Source organism: Bufo bufo, chromosome 6, assembly GCF_905171765.1.
Source record: "Bufo bufo chromosome 6, aBufBuf1.1, whole genome shotgun sequence".
In the NCBI taxonomy this organism is placed as follows: Eukaryota; Metazoa; Chordata; class Amphibia; order Anura; family Bufonidae; genus Bufo; species Bufo bufo.
This window is the reverse complement of record NC_053394.1, coordinates 99,050,970-99,066,192: the sequence shown is the minus strand read 5'-3', so window position 1 is coordinate 99,066,192 and position 15,223 is coordinate 99,050,970. Positions and strand designations below refer to the sequence as shown.

General features: G+C 46.1%; 1 protein-coding gene across 1 annotated transcript in view; it reads left to right on the top strand.

Annotated features, from left to right (window-relative positions):
* The window catches only part of RTKN2 (rhotekin 2), an 82,433-nt gene that overhangs the window by 32,066 nt on the left and 35,144 nt on the right, over positions 1–15,223 (top strand). The window contains exons 5-7 of the mRNA XM_040435930.1: positions 1,914–2,031; positions 8,587–8,784; positions 12,407–12,501. Coding sequence (XP_040291864.1) covers positions 1,914–2,031; positions 8,587–8,784; positions 12,407–12,501 — 411 coding nt within the window. The remainder of the gene's footprint in view (positions 1–1,913; positions 2,032–8,586; positions 8,785–12,406; positions 12,502–15,223) is intronic.

The following is a 15,223-nucleotide window of genomic DNA, read 5'->3' as shown; positions in this document are numbered from 1 at the left end:
ATTTATCTGTAATATTGCCTTGTATCTGTGGCTCTTTTATTACATTTAATTTAGCTTAGAAATGCAAAATACATTTCAATAAATAATCTGACCAGAAACGTTATTTTTGTACATTTAATACCGTAATTTTAAAGTTTTTAATTTACAGCCTTTTTAAATTTACAGCCTTTCATAGCCATCTAAGCTGCTTTTGCTTGTAATAGTCTTTCATACACTGCCAGCAGACTTAATCCCTTAATACTGGCAAGGAAATATTTCCATTAACAGATAGAAAGGCTTCTGAAACTCATCTCTTGATATAGTTAGTCCATCAAATGAATGCCGACGCCATTGATCAGACAGTGGATGAGGGTCTGCTGCGACCCACAGGAATTAGTGTTGTATGCGCCAATGCATATCTTATGTCTCTTGTTACCCGTTTAAAATCAATTTCAGTTATGAATTATTTTATTATCTCCATCATTCATTACTTTTATCTAAGGCTACTTTCACATTAGCATTTTTTTTGCAGATCCGTCATCGATCTGCAAAAACGATTCCGTTACAATAATACAACCGCATCTGTCCTAAATGGATCCGGTTGTATTATGTCTTCTATAGCCATGACAGATCCGTCTTGAACACCATTGAAAGTCAATGAGGGACGGATCCGTTTTCTATTGTGTGTCAGGACGGATCCGTCTTGCTCTGCACTACATGGCGGACAGAAAAAACGCTTCTTGCAGCATTTTGGTGTCCGCCTCCAGAGCGGAATGGTGACTGATCGGAGGCAAACTGATGCATTCTGAGCGGATCCTTTTCCATTCAGAATGTATTAGGGCAAAACTGATCAGTTTTGGACCGCTAGTGAGAGCCCTGAACGGATCTCACAAACGGAAAGCCAAAACGTTAGTGTGAAAGTAGCCTTACCCAAGATCCAAGCTGTGTTTTGTATTTGGCTTATTTTTGTCCTGTATGGTCATTGGGCCTTGTGCATATATCTGCACTACAGATCTGTACGGATGCGTTATACAGAGCCTGAGCATAAAAAATAAAAGCCCAAAATGTGGCCTTGGACAACCCTTTTAAAGGTGTTAGAGGTTGTCATGTACCTCACACGCACATAATGACCCCCAGACCTCCAATGCCTGGCCCCTTGTATGTATGCATGTATGTTTGTATGTATGTATATATAATTATACTTACCTGCTCCCTGGCACCCTTGTCGCTTCGGATCCCTGCACGGTCGCCAATGCATCGCGGGTGACGCTTTTGATCTGCACGACGGGGAGATGTGGCCGTGCAGGGATCCGGAGCGGCGTGGGTTTCGGGGAGCAGGTAGGTATAATGTATACAAGGGGCCCGTACATTGGGGAGGTCATTATAGGGGTTGGAGAACCCCTTTTAAGGAAGGAGCTGCTGGAATTTTGCTTTCTCATTTAGTGAATTTTCTGTGTTCATTGTTTAAAGCGGTTATCCCATGAGTAACGTAAAAAATGAAAATACACAATCTAGTACATGACAACCTCTTTCTACCAAACCTAGAACCAGCCCTGTCCTCACATGGATCCAGAGATATTCCCATTCATTGCTTCTGTTCTGTTAAATTTATTTCAAGCTATTGGCATATGGGGCGTGCCCTTGCTGCAGCTGCTGGCAGTTGATGGATGGAACTGAACATTTTGCTCAGTCTGTGACCAGGACAGAGAAAATAGAAAATAAACACCAGGTGGCGCTATGCAGATTTAATTGAATAACTCAGTAGCTATAATACATTTTTAATTCCATGCGATTACAGAAGTATTCAGATCCCGGTGCTGGTTTGAAAAATTTACAATATTTTTCGTGGGACAACCCCTTTAAGTGAAGGTGTGCACGCTCATTCTTCAATGCAGTGAACAGTCAGTTACCGTTTTCCTTTGCTTCCTCTACAGAATCGGATCGCTATGCAGTATTCTGCATGTTGAGACTTGGCCAGGAAATATTTGATACAGATATGGTTATCGTGGATAAAGCAATGACCGATATTTGTTTCGAGAACGCTATTGTATTGTAAGTATCCAATTTATGCAGCTGTTTGGATGGAAATTTGTTCTGTCTTCCATCTCTTAAATGACCGTCGGGGCATCGATGGTGCTCGCTCACAGCTGAATTGGTGCGGCGTGGAGTCTGATGTATCTGATATGCAGGATGCTCCTCATTCTCCAGCCATTGATTGACAGATACTTCCCCATGCACGGTAAGGCCACCTGCACACATTGCAGAATACGTGCGGTTTTTCCGTACAGATTCTTGTGTGGGGAAAAACTGCAGCATAGTACAGTACCAGAAAAGTGTACGGCATTGCACAAATCTCACTTTGCATATGTTTGCAGTTTCACCCTTTTCCAATGAAGGGTGAGATTTGTGGCAAAACCGCATCAAATCCACACCAATAACCTCTGTTTGAAATTGAGGATTTTGGTGCGGATATAGTGCAGAAACGCATATACAGTAAATCCTCATGGAAATTCGTGAGGATCTTGTGTACGTTCACCCGCACTCGTGTGCATGTGGCCTAATAGGGAGGAAGATATTAATTAGAAGCATGAGGGCGGGATAGCCTCTTGTGCACATAGCTGCCATCCCACTTTAAGGCCTCATGCACACGACCGTATATATTTGGCGTCCGTGTGCATTTTGTATTTTACGAAACAGCTGGCCTCTAATGGAACAGTATTATCCTTGTCCGTAATGCGGACAATAATAGGACCGGTTCTATTTTTTTGCGGAATGGAAATACGGAAACCGAATGCACCTTCATGAAAGAAGTCTTAGGAGCAGAAGCGTGAGTGAGTGCCGTTACCCTGCCTGCTAGTTTGATAGTGAGTACTACTACAGACGATTACCGTAGTTTAACAAAGCAGGATTGAGGATTACATGACTAGACTTTACATATGAAGACTGCTGTGAGCGGGGCCCGGTGTAACGGAGTACAGTGACTGCATCGGGCCCCGCCGCGAGTGCAACAGCAGTTGTGGGCCTCCAGCTCCTCCTCCCACCCCGCGTGATAGAGCTCTGATACATCGCAGGACGCGCTGTGCAGCATAGCGGCCGGCGATGTGTCAGCAATGTAAAAATGCCACCATTCGCTTTATAAGACGCACTGCAATTCCCCCCCCCCCCCCCCCCCCCCACTTTTGGGAGGAAAAAAAGTGCATTTTATAAAGCAAATTGTCCATATTATGTAGTACATTTACAACACTACTAGAGTATAAATGCATCCATCTGATATACACATTGAGTGAAGGAATAATTTAAAGTTTATCTCCTTATCTGGTTTTATATTTTAGTTTATTTGCTCGTATACACACAGTATTATGTTCCTGGGTGAAAATGGGGATATGTCCGGGTTCAGAGCTGAACCCCCTTTAATATTGCACAGCTCAGTGGTTAGCAGCCTTTCTGGTCCTGGGTTGAAATGTGACCAAGGCAAGTATTGCATGAAGTGTGCTTAAATACCCCTCATGCTTGACAGGCAGAAATGTGAGTGATACAGTTAGCTTGCAGCTCTGCAGAATATACTGCTCCAAAAAATTTAAGGAACACTTAAAGGGGTTGTCTCACTTCAGCAAATGGCATTCATCATGTAGAGAAAGGCACTTAGTAATGGGTTGTGGTTATACATATTGCTTCCTTTACTGGCTTGATTCAGTCTTCCATCGCATTATACACTGCACGTTTCCAGGGGTTATGACTAGGGATGAGCGAATTTCATATTTTGAAGTTCGTGTTCGTGTGGTGGTATTTACTGAATTGCGTTATGGATTCCGTTACCACGGACCATAACGCAATTTCATGACGGAATGCCTTTAGAGGCATTCTGTTATTCATTCCGTCATATCCTGCATAACGGATCCGTCCGGTTTCAGTTATGCTGGAGAGGACTCCAGCATAACGTAAAGCGGATGGATCCGTTATGCAGGCCATAGTCGTCTATTATGGCGGAATGAATAATGCCTCTAAAGGCATTCCATTATGCATTCCGTCATGGAATTGCGTTATGGTCCGTGGTAACGGAATCCATAACGCAATTCAGTAAATACCACCACACGAACCCGCGTTTAACTTCAAAATATGAAATTCGCTCATCCCTAGTTATGACCACTGCCGGGGTGGAAGCTGCTGCGCGTGCGTGCCTATGCGCGCTCCCACGGTCCTGGCTACCAGAGATGGGCGCTTTTTCCTATAGTGTGAAAGCACAATCACCACTGCTGCAAACGAGCAGTGTATAATGTGATGGAAAAATTATTCAAGCCAGCAAAGGAGACTATATGGATAATCACCATACATAAGTAAGTGCTAAAATTAACTTTAACTACATGATAAATGCGATTTGCTAAAGTGAGACAACCCCTTTAAGCATCACAGTATAAGGCTACATGCACATGAACGTAAGGGCTCCGTGGCCGTGCTGCGGACCGCAAATTGCGGTCCGCAATGCAAGGGCACAGACCGTGGGGCAGCCGCAAAAATTTAGTGCATGTGCTACTTTTATGCGGTGCGGAGGCACAGCCATAAACACCACGGAAGCACTCCCACGGCGGGCACACGGTTGTGTGCATGTAGCCTAACCCAAAGTCACTTACACATCAGGAATATCAATCTGTCCAGTTATGAAGCATAAGTGATTGTGAATTTATGTCACCTGCTTTGGTGCAAATGAAAATACAACAGGTGCACTAAAGAGGCCACAGCAAGACAACTCCCAAAAAGGGAATAGGTTTGCAGGTGGTGGCCACAGACCGTTAGGGTACTTTCACACTAGTGTTATTCTTTCCCGGCATTGAGTTCCGTCCTAGGGGCTCAATACCGGAAAATAACTGATCCTAATGCATTCTGAATGGAGAGCAATCTGTTCAGGATGCATCAGGATGTCTTCAGTTCAGACTTTCTGCCATTTCAGGACGGAGAAAATACCGCAGCATGCTGCAGTTTTCTCTCTGGCCAAAAAGACTGAACAAAACGGGTCCAAGCAGACCGAAAAAATGCAAAAAATATTTTTATACCGGATCCGTTTTTCCGGATGACACTGGAGAGACGGATCCCGCATTTCAATGCATTTGTCAGACTGATCCGCATCCGGATCTGTCTGACGAATGCCATCAGTTTGCATGCGACGGAACTGCCTGCCGGAATCCTCTGCCGCAAGTGTGAAAGTACCCTTAGGCTGCGCTCACACGGGCGAGATTTCCGCGCGGGTGCAATGCGGTAGGTGAACGTATTGCACCCGCACTGAATCCCGATTCATTTCAATGGGGCTGTTCAGATGAGCGGTGATTTTCACGCATCACTTGTGCGTTGCGTGAAAATCGCAGCATGCTCTATATTCTGCGTTTTTCACGCAACGCAGGCCCCATAGAAGTGAATGGGGTTGCGTGAAAATCGCAAGCATCCGCAAGCAAGTGCGGATGCGGTGTGATTTTCACGCACGGTTGCTAGGAGACGATCGGGATGGAGACCTGATCATTATTATTTTCCCTCATAACATGGTTATAAGGGAAAATAATAGCATTCTGAATACAGAATGCATAGTAAAACAGCGCTGGAGGGGTTAAACAAAATGAAAAAATAATTTAACTCGCCTTAGTCCACTTGATCGCGTAGCCCAGCATCTCCTTCTGTCTCCTTTGTTGAATAGGACCTGTGGTGAGCATTAATTACAGGAACAGGACCTTTGATGACGTCACTCCGGTCATCACATGGTACGTCACATGATCTTTTACCATGGTGACGTACCATGTGATGACCGGAGTGACGTCATCAAAGGTCCTGTTCCTGTAATTAATGCTCACCACAGGTCCTATTCAACAAAGGAGACAGAAGGAGATGCCGGGCCGCGATCAAGTGGACTAAGGTGAGTTAAATTTTTTTTTTTTAACCCCTCCAGCGCTAGTTTACTATGCAGTCTGTATTCAGAATGCTATTATTTTCTCTTATAACTATGTTATAAGGGGAAATAATACAATCTACAGAACACCATTCCCAAGCCCGAACTTCTGTGAAGAAGTTCGGGTTTGGGTACCAAACATGCGCGATTTTTCTCACGCGAGTGCAAAACGCATTACAATGTTTTGCACTCGCGCTGAAAAATCGCGGGTGTTCCCGCAACGCACCCGCACATTTTCCCGCAACGCCCGTGTGAACCCAGCCTTACTCTCTCCTTATCCTTCCTGACTGATTCTTTTGTAGTGTTGCTAGTTTCCTTGTCACAGCTGGTAGCATGAGGCCGTATCTGCAGCCCAATCTGGTTGCACAGGTGGTCCTGCTCCTCCAGGATGACACATCCTTACATATCGTTGCAAGATGGTTTGCTGTGTCTCCAGCACAGTCTGAACTTAGGGCGTGGAAATGATCCCAGGACAAGGGACATTACTCAAGGTGAGCTGGATGGCATTGTAGAAGGGCCTTAAAGAGGACCTTTCACCTGAAAATGCAAGTTAAACTAAAGATATAGCCTTACTTGCCGGCCCCCAGTGGTGCTTATTCAGTTCTTCATTTTGCACTAAGTGCCCCCGTTTGTCCGCGGTGCCCCCCGCAATATTTCCTGCCTTCTATGCTAATGAGCCATTCAGCGCAACTGGGTGGGCCTGCAAAAGTTCTCCCGGGCGTGCCATCTCCGATGCTGCTCCAATGCTCGCCGCGGGAATCCAAGATGGCACCGGCTCAGGATGGATGAAATCGCTCCAGTTCTCGAGAATCTCACGAGAACTGGAGCAGCTTCTCCCTGCTGGCTAAGAGCGGAGTGCGCTGATTGGATACGCTCCGTCCCAGGGAGAAGAAAGACACGCCCGGGAGAACTTTTGCAGGCCCGCCCAGTTGAGCCAAATGGCTCATTAGCATAGAAGGGGGGGCACCGCGGACAAACGGGGGCACTGAGTGCAAAATGAAGAACTGAATAAGCACCACCGGGGGGCCGTCAAGTAAGGGTATATCTTTAGTTTAACTTGCATTTTCAGGTGAAAGGTCCTCTGTATTGCACTAATGTAATCATATGGGTGCAGGACAGTAGTCCCGTAGGTGGCCCGATGGGCACAGTATCGTACTAACCTATGATGCTGTGCGCTCCCGTGCGCACAATGTATGCCGCTCCGGGACATATGGCTCGCTCACGGACCGTATGTCTTGGAGGGCATACGGTCGTGTGCATGAGCCCATAGGAGCGGACACTGGTCCAGAAACTCAGTTAAGGCCCTTCTACAATTCCATCCAGCTCACCTTGTGTAAAGTCCCTTGTCTTGGGATCATTTCCACGCCCTTCAGACTGTGCTGGAGACACAGCAAACAATCTTGCAACGATATGTAAGGCTGTGTCATCCTGGAGGAGCAGGACTACCTGTGCATCCAGATTGGGCTGCAGATACTGCTCCAGGACATATGGTCCGCTCACCGACCGTATGTCTCGTAGGGCATATGGTCGTGTGCATGAGCCCTATGTCCAAGGAGAAACAGGAAGAGTATTGCCATAGCCCTAAAAATAATCACCTCTAATAGCCCACTGTCCTGCCCATTTCTGACCAAACTGTCCAACACGGACTTCATGAAAGTGGTATGAAGGTCCAGCGTCCTGTATTGAGACCTGTGTTCGCAGTCCAGCACTGTGCAGCTTGATTGGCATTCAACAAAGAACATCAGAATTGGCCGGTTTACTATTCGTGCCGTATTCTCTTTACAGATGACACTGAGCATGTTTGACAGACGTGAAAGCGTCCAGAGACACTGTAGTCAAATTTGTGCTGCCTGCAACATTATTCAGTATGACCGGTTTGGCAGTGGGTTGGTGATAGTCTGGTAATTTCTTGGAAGGTCACACAAACCTCCACATGATGGCCAATGGTACCTTGACTGCTGATGAAATCTTTAGAGCCATTGTCAGACCTTATACTGGTGCAATGGGTCCTGTGGTTTCTTCTGGAGAAGGACAATGGCCAGCCTCATGTGGTCAGAGTGTGTAGGCAATTCCTGGATAATGATGGTATTGACTGGCCCTCATATTTTCCCAGACCAGAATCCAATGTCCAAAACTTCTGGACATTCTTTTAGTGCATCGGACACCGCCAAGTAGCACCACAGACTGTCCAGTAGCTCATTAATGCCTTTATCCAGGTCTGGGAGGAGATCCTTCACCCTCCCTCCCCCAGGACACCATCTGGAGCATGCCCAAACCTTGTCAGGAGTGCACACAGGTGCATGGGGGCCATACACACTACTGAGTCACATTGAGTTGCTGTGATGAAATTCACACAGATAGGATCCACCTGTGATGTGATTTTTTTATTTTTATTTTATTTTTTATTTGATTGTTGATGTGATTTGGAATCTAGCCCTCAACTGGTCACTGGGGGTGAAGGAGGTTTGTGAGGAAAGATCTAAATGGGACTGTTTCTAGTCTTTGTTTATGAACTCACCTTTTTATGCATTTTCATGTTAGTCTTCGTTAATATGCTCTTAGTTTGATTCTTGCAGCACGATCAATCTCTTCTGCTCATATGCTGTAATGTAACGTGCATATCTTTTTATTGTGAGTTATTAATTTACAGCACAACAGATGTTTACTTTCTTTTGCAGCACTGAAGCACGGCCAGACTTTCAATTAAAGCTGGAAGTATATAGCTGCAGCATGGAAGAATCGTCTGTAGCAAACACTCCCAAGAAACTCGCACGGAAGCTTAGAAACTCAATTGGGAAATCTACAGGGAAGAAATTTAATTCAGAACTTGAAGAATCTGAGCCAGAAGCTCTTTTTTCCTCCAATCCTCACATGCCGTGAGTTGTGCTTTCAGCGTCCATTATTATTAATATACATATATTTGGTCACTTTGTAGTAGGGGTGCACCGAAATGAAAATTCTGGTCCGAAACCGAAAATTCAGGATGCCCTTGACCGAAAACCGAAACCGAAACTGCCTTTTTGCCCAAATACTTTTAAAATACTTTTTTTTTTAATGATTTTATTAATAATACTTTTTCATGAATGAAATTCATCTGTGGGTGGCGCTGTTATGGAGAGGGGGATCTGTGGGTGGCGCTGTTATGGAGAGGGGGATCTGTGGGTGGTGCTGTTATGGAGAGGGGGATCTGTGGGTGGCGCTATGGAAAGGGGGATCTGTGGGTGGCGCTATGGAGAGGGGGATCTGTGGGTGGCGCTGTTATGGAGAGGGGGATCTGTGGGTGGCGCTGTTATGGAGAGGGGGATCTGTGGGTGGCGCTGTTATGGAGAGGGGGATCTGTGGGTGGCGCTATGGAAAGGGGGATCTGTGGGTGGCGCTATGGAGAGGGGGATCTGTGGGTGGCGCTGTTATGGAGAGGGGGATCTGTGGGTGGCGCTGTTATGGAGAGGGGGATCTGTGGGTGGCGCTGTTATGGAGAGGGGGATCTGTGGGTGGCGCTGTTATGGAGAGGGGGATCTGTGGGTGGCGCTGTTATGGAGAGGGGGATCTGTGGGTGGCGCTGTTATGGAGAGGGGGATCTGTGGGTGGCGCTGTTATGGAGAGGGGGATCTGTGGGTGGCGCTGTTATGGAGAGGGGGATCTGTGGGTGGCGCTGTTATGGAGAGGGGGATCTGTGGGTGGCGCTGTTATGGAGAGGGGGATCTGTGGGTGGCGCTGTTATGGAGGGGGGGATATGTGCACTGTTATGGGCATAACAGTGCACAGATCCCTTTCCCCATAACAGTGCACAGATCCCCCCTCCCCATAGCAGTGCACAGATCCCCCCTCCCCATAGCAGTGCACAGATCCCCCCTCCCCATAGCAGTGCACAGATCCCCCCTCCCCATAACAGTGCACAGATCCCTTTCCCCATAGCAGTGCACAGATCCCCCCTCCCCATAGCAGTGCCATAGACCGATCCCCCTACCCATAACAGCCCCGGCCCTGCTGCTCACAGCATCACTCACTGCATCTTTATTTTACCTTACAATCGTGAGGCTCCAGTAACTAACAACTCTGCAGGCAGAGCGGAGGGCGACGTAACGTCACTTACTCACGTGACGCACCTGCTCCGCCCACTTTATGAATGAAGGAGGTGGAGCAGGCGCGTCACGTGAGTAAGTGACGTTACGCCGCCCTCCGCTCTGCCTGCAGAGTTGTTAGTTACTGGAGCCTCACGATTGTAAGGTAAAATTAAGATGCAGTGACAAAGTAAACCGCCCGCCCGCAGATGGTGGGTGACAAATCCCACACCCCATATTTTCGGCCGATATGTAACAATATCGGCCGAAGTGGATTAGGTGCATTTTCGGCCGATATTTTCGGCTGCCGAAATTTCGGTGCACCCCTACTTTGTAGCTATCTTGCAAACAATGTATGGAATCCTAGAAGGGAAAAAACTTTTATCGTTGATGTTTTGATAAGTTTGAGCAGAATTGAGACTATACGGTATTATGTTTTTAGTGACTATTTCACCGTAATTTAATTGTCCTTTTACTAAAATGAATTAAAGGGGTATTCCAGCTGTTACAAAATTCGGCTTCGCTCATCCCCATTTGTAAGTTTGGGTATCCGGACCTGAACCCAGACTTTTTTTTGCCGAAGTTCAGATTCTGTGCTTGGGTGATTTTATTATTAACATGGTTATATCGGAAAATAATAGCATTCTTAAAGGATAACTGTCACATTTAGACCCTAATTTCAATTTTCATATATGTAGTTACTAATAACATGATATTCCAGAATCAGTTACTATTAGACTGACTTACCCCATATTTAATAAGATTCAGCCCTTAGCAACCAGTCTGCATAAAACTGCAATTTCACTATTCAGTTAAGATGGCCGCCACTGCCCTCACGCTGAGGCTAATCCCGCCTGCCCTCACTAGCCAGTAACAATAGCCCCCCAAAAGTGTCAGTAACCAGAGCCCTCCCCCCTAAAGGGTTAATATCCTGCAGCACAAAGGGGTCCTCTTACCACATGTTGCTTTCATTTATTCACTGAGCAGATGGCAGATCTCCCTTCCCTGGTCTGCGCTGCTCCAACTCTGCATTCTCCAGCTCTGCTGAGTGAGGGAGCGTCTGCCAAGCGCAGGGACAAGAGAAGTGCACACAGCCCAGGCACTGTTATCAGCTGCTGGGGAGGACCTGGCTTTAATCATTTACTTACAGTCCTAGTAATGTGAGCCTGCACGCTGCGTGCTCCGTCTGTCAACAGATAGACGGACCATGCCTAGCAACCCTATTTTAAGCACAAGTAAAAGTAGGCAGTACAGGGAACAAAAATGTGGAATTAAGAAGTAATTGAATACACAGTAAAAAAGTTGAATTAGGGCCACCAAGGTGATATTAATCACCACAATCCAATACTCCAAAAAAATATATACGACAGTTATCCTTTAATATAGAATGCAAAAATAATGGCCATTTACAGGTTTAAAAAAAACTCTCCTCATCCACTTGATCACGCTGCAGCAGTCTCTTCTATCTTCATTCAGCAGGACCTGTGATGTGCGCGACAAAGTCATCGCGCTTACCACGATTGCCAATCACATCATTCTGTTAAAATTTACGTTTATCTACATTTTACACAGCGCCCCAACTTTTTTTTGAAATTGAGGTTGTATTTAAAGTGAACCTGACACACTGAAAATGCAGTGCAGAATGCAGGCAGCATCTTATAGAGCAGTAGGCACTGAGCAGATTGATCTAGTTTAGTAGTCATGTGGGTGGTCTTACTCGATTGCCAGCTATCTCTCAATGCACTCTAATACAGAGAGAGCTGCCAGCCCAGATAACTCCTGTGCATAGAGAGAGCAAGGATGCAAATGAATAAAGTCCAAGCTATACTGAATCATTTGCCGCAAAACTAATATATCAATCTGCTCAGCTCCTCCTGCTCTCTTACAGATTGCACTGCATTTTCCATGTGACAAGTTTGTTGTAAATTATGCATTTTGTTATAAACCCTGTTTTTCATAATGACAATTGGAGCTCACACAGTGGGCTGACCTTTCCTATATTTTGCTGTGTAGACTGGGGTAGGATCAGCAGTGACCTCTCATTATCATTAGAGAGTGGAGAACTTTATGCTGAAGGGCTAGAAAATGCCAGGTAGCTATATTGTACGCACAGATATGGCTTTGTATTCATCTCCCCCTATACTCTGTGGTCTCCATAGGAAGGGCCTTATTCACTTCCTCACATTTGTTGCAGCCATTAAGTACACACTCATGGTTGCACTGTCTGTACAACTAATGTAGGCACAACACTCAGGGAAATGGTTAAAAATGAAAAAATAAATAGCTACAGCATTTATTAATAAAACAAACAAAAATTTAAATTTCAATAACCTCTGTAGACAATTAACATTGCCAGGTGTTGAGTCTTACTGAATCAGCAGTGGAGGAAGAATCGCTGATATAAGTAATAATTAATGCATTTTGTTTAACCTTTTAGGGGAGCAAAATACAGGCTTTTGGCTCATATTACATTCACGCTGAATAGTGTGGAAGATGGCTTCAGAACCCATACCCTTACGATCACAGGACATGGTAAGTGTCTGCACATATGCATACAAGTTCCAATAAGTTTCTACCCCATGCTGCTGTACCTGTGGGGGGGGGGAAACCTCAGCTGCTCCGTTGCTCCGTTCCGGCTCCCTTCACTGGTCTACCAGCAGCGATGTGTCTCTAAGCGATACAGAGCACAAACCAGCGGGACACAGGTGAGAATGTGATAGATATATAATTGCACACAGATCCAGCAGCCTGAGATTGAAATGTAAAAAGTAAAACAAAAAAAAAAGTTAAAGTAAAAACAAAGCCGGACTAATGATTCCATTACTGACCACCATAGTGTTCTTTTGATGTATTTTACAAGTGTAAACATAAGGGTCCGTTCACACTTCCGCAAGTTTTTTGCAGTCTGCAAATTGCTGATCTGCAAAACACGGACACCGCATTTTGTGAACCGAACATGGCCGGCACTATGATAGAAATGCCTATTCTTGTCCGTGGCTGCAGACAAGATTAGGATATGCTCTATCTTTTTTTTTGTGGGGCAACGGAACTATGGATGCAGATAGCACACTGTGTGCGGTCCACATCTTTTGGGGCCCCATTGAAATGAATAGGTCCGCACCGTTCCGCAAAAAATTGTGAAACGAATGTGGGCCCATTCATGCGGACGTGTGAATGGAACCTTATACCGCAGAGAAACAGTAAATAATCGGGGAGTTCCTAGAGTCTAGGAACAAAAAAAAAAGGCCTGAGCTAGCTGTCCCTCTTTCTCTTCAGAAAGCTGGTACCCTGGTCCAAGGCTGGTGATCCAGCGTATCCCTGTCTCAGTATCTTCTGGTCACTCAGTAATCTGGCAAAGTATCCTCCCTAGCAGAAGAATGGTTTGCCGAGGAAAGGCCTGATAGCTGTCCCTCTCTCAGAAGGCTGGCATCCTGGTCAAGGTCTGTAGCTCAGTAGTCCGGGTGGCTCCTTGGTCACAGGGCTAGTGACCTATGGTCTGTTGCTCAGTGTCCCCATCTTGGCATCTTCTTCTGGTCACTCATGCAGGCTGGCATGAGTCTCCCCTCCAAGCACTGGTCCCTATCTGCAGCATACTAGGGGCTCTGACTGCTCTCCTTTTATATACAGTTTTTGCTAGTCTAGAACCTTCTAGTGGGAGGGGTGCAGTGGAGAAACTCAGCACAAACAGATATATTGTTTCAGCTCCCGTCTGGTATAGACTTACATTAGAGCTTTAGTGATCTTCAATGGCAATGACGCAGCAGGTTTTCCAGACAAATTAACAACATAGCTAAAACCAGACATTTAAAAGGTCAGGCTGTCTGCTTTTTGGTGGTAAACATAAAATGCAGTTACACAGTATTAAACAGTATGTTAACCCTTTCAAGAGAAATAAAGTAAGAAGTTTTAACTTTGACATTCGCCTATATCCCCTATGCAAAGTACTCCCTGCTCCAGGGCACTACAATTACGGCACTTCATAGAATATTACTTTTCGGCTGGACTGGCTAACTATAAATGTGAACGGGCCTCAACAGATGGTGTCTGGGTATAGATGGATTGGGCATGTTGAGAACTTGATCCTTTTCTTCTTCACGAAGATAAGCCTCCACCAGAGGTATCTGGCAACAGCTTATCCCCATGTTCCCCATTTAGAACACATGCATGCTAGGCTGAGCGTGCATGTGGAAGAGGGGGGTCAGGAGAAATGGCTGAGCTACTGAATCGACCAGGCGACTTTTACTTATTGTGGCTGGTGCAACATTAGGGCTATTTTTCTCTTCTTCTTTTTTTTTTGCCAAAATATTGACGTGTGTATATGTGTGTGTGTGTGTGTGTGTGTGTGTGTGTGTGTGTGTGTGTATATATATATATATATATATATATATATATATATATATATATATATATTAGGGGTGCACCGAAATTCCGGCAGCCGAAAATATCGGCCGAAAATGTACCTAATCCAATGGGGTGTGGGATTTGTCACCCACCATCTGCGGGCGGGCGGTTTACTGCATCTTTATTTTAGCTTACAATCGTGACGCTCCAGTAAGAACTCTGCAGGCAGAGCGGAGGGCAGCGGTAACGTCACTTACTCATGTGACGCGCCTGCTCCGCCTCCTTCATTCATAAAGTGGGCGGAGCAGGTGCGTCACGTGAGTAAGTGACGTTACGCCGCCCTCCGCTCTGCCTGCAGAGTTGTTACTGGAGCGTCACGATTGTAAGGTAAAATAAAGATGCAGTGAGTGATGCTGTGAGCAGCAGGGCCGGGGCTGTTATGGGTAGGGGGATCGGTCTATGGCACTGCTATGGGGAGGGGGGATCTGTGCACTGTTATGGGGAGGGGGGATCTGTGCACTGTTATGGGGAGGGGGGATCTGTGCACTGTTATGGGGAGGGGGGATCTGTGCACTGTTATGGGGAGGGGGGATCTGTGCACTGTTATGGGGAGGGGGGATCTGTGCACTGTTATGGGGAGGGGGGATCTGTGCACTGTTATGGGGAGGGGGGATCTGTGCACTGTTATGGGGAGGGGGGATCTGTGCACTGTTATGGGGAGGGGGGATCTGTGCACTGTTATGGGGAGGGGGGATCTGTGCACTGTTATGGGGAGGGGGGATCTGTGCACTGTTATGGGGAGGGGGGATCTGTGCACTGTTATGGGGAAAGGGATCTGTGCACTGTTATGGGGAAAGGGATCTGTGCACTGTTATGGGGAAAGGGATCTGTGCACTGTTATGGGGAAAGGGAT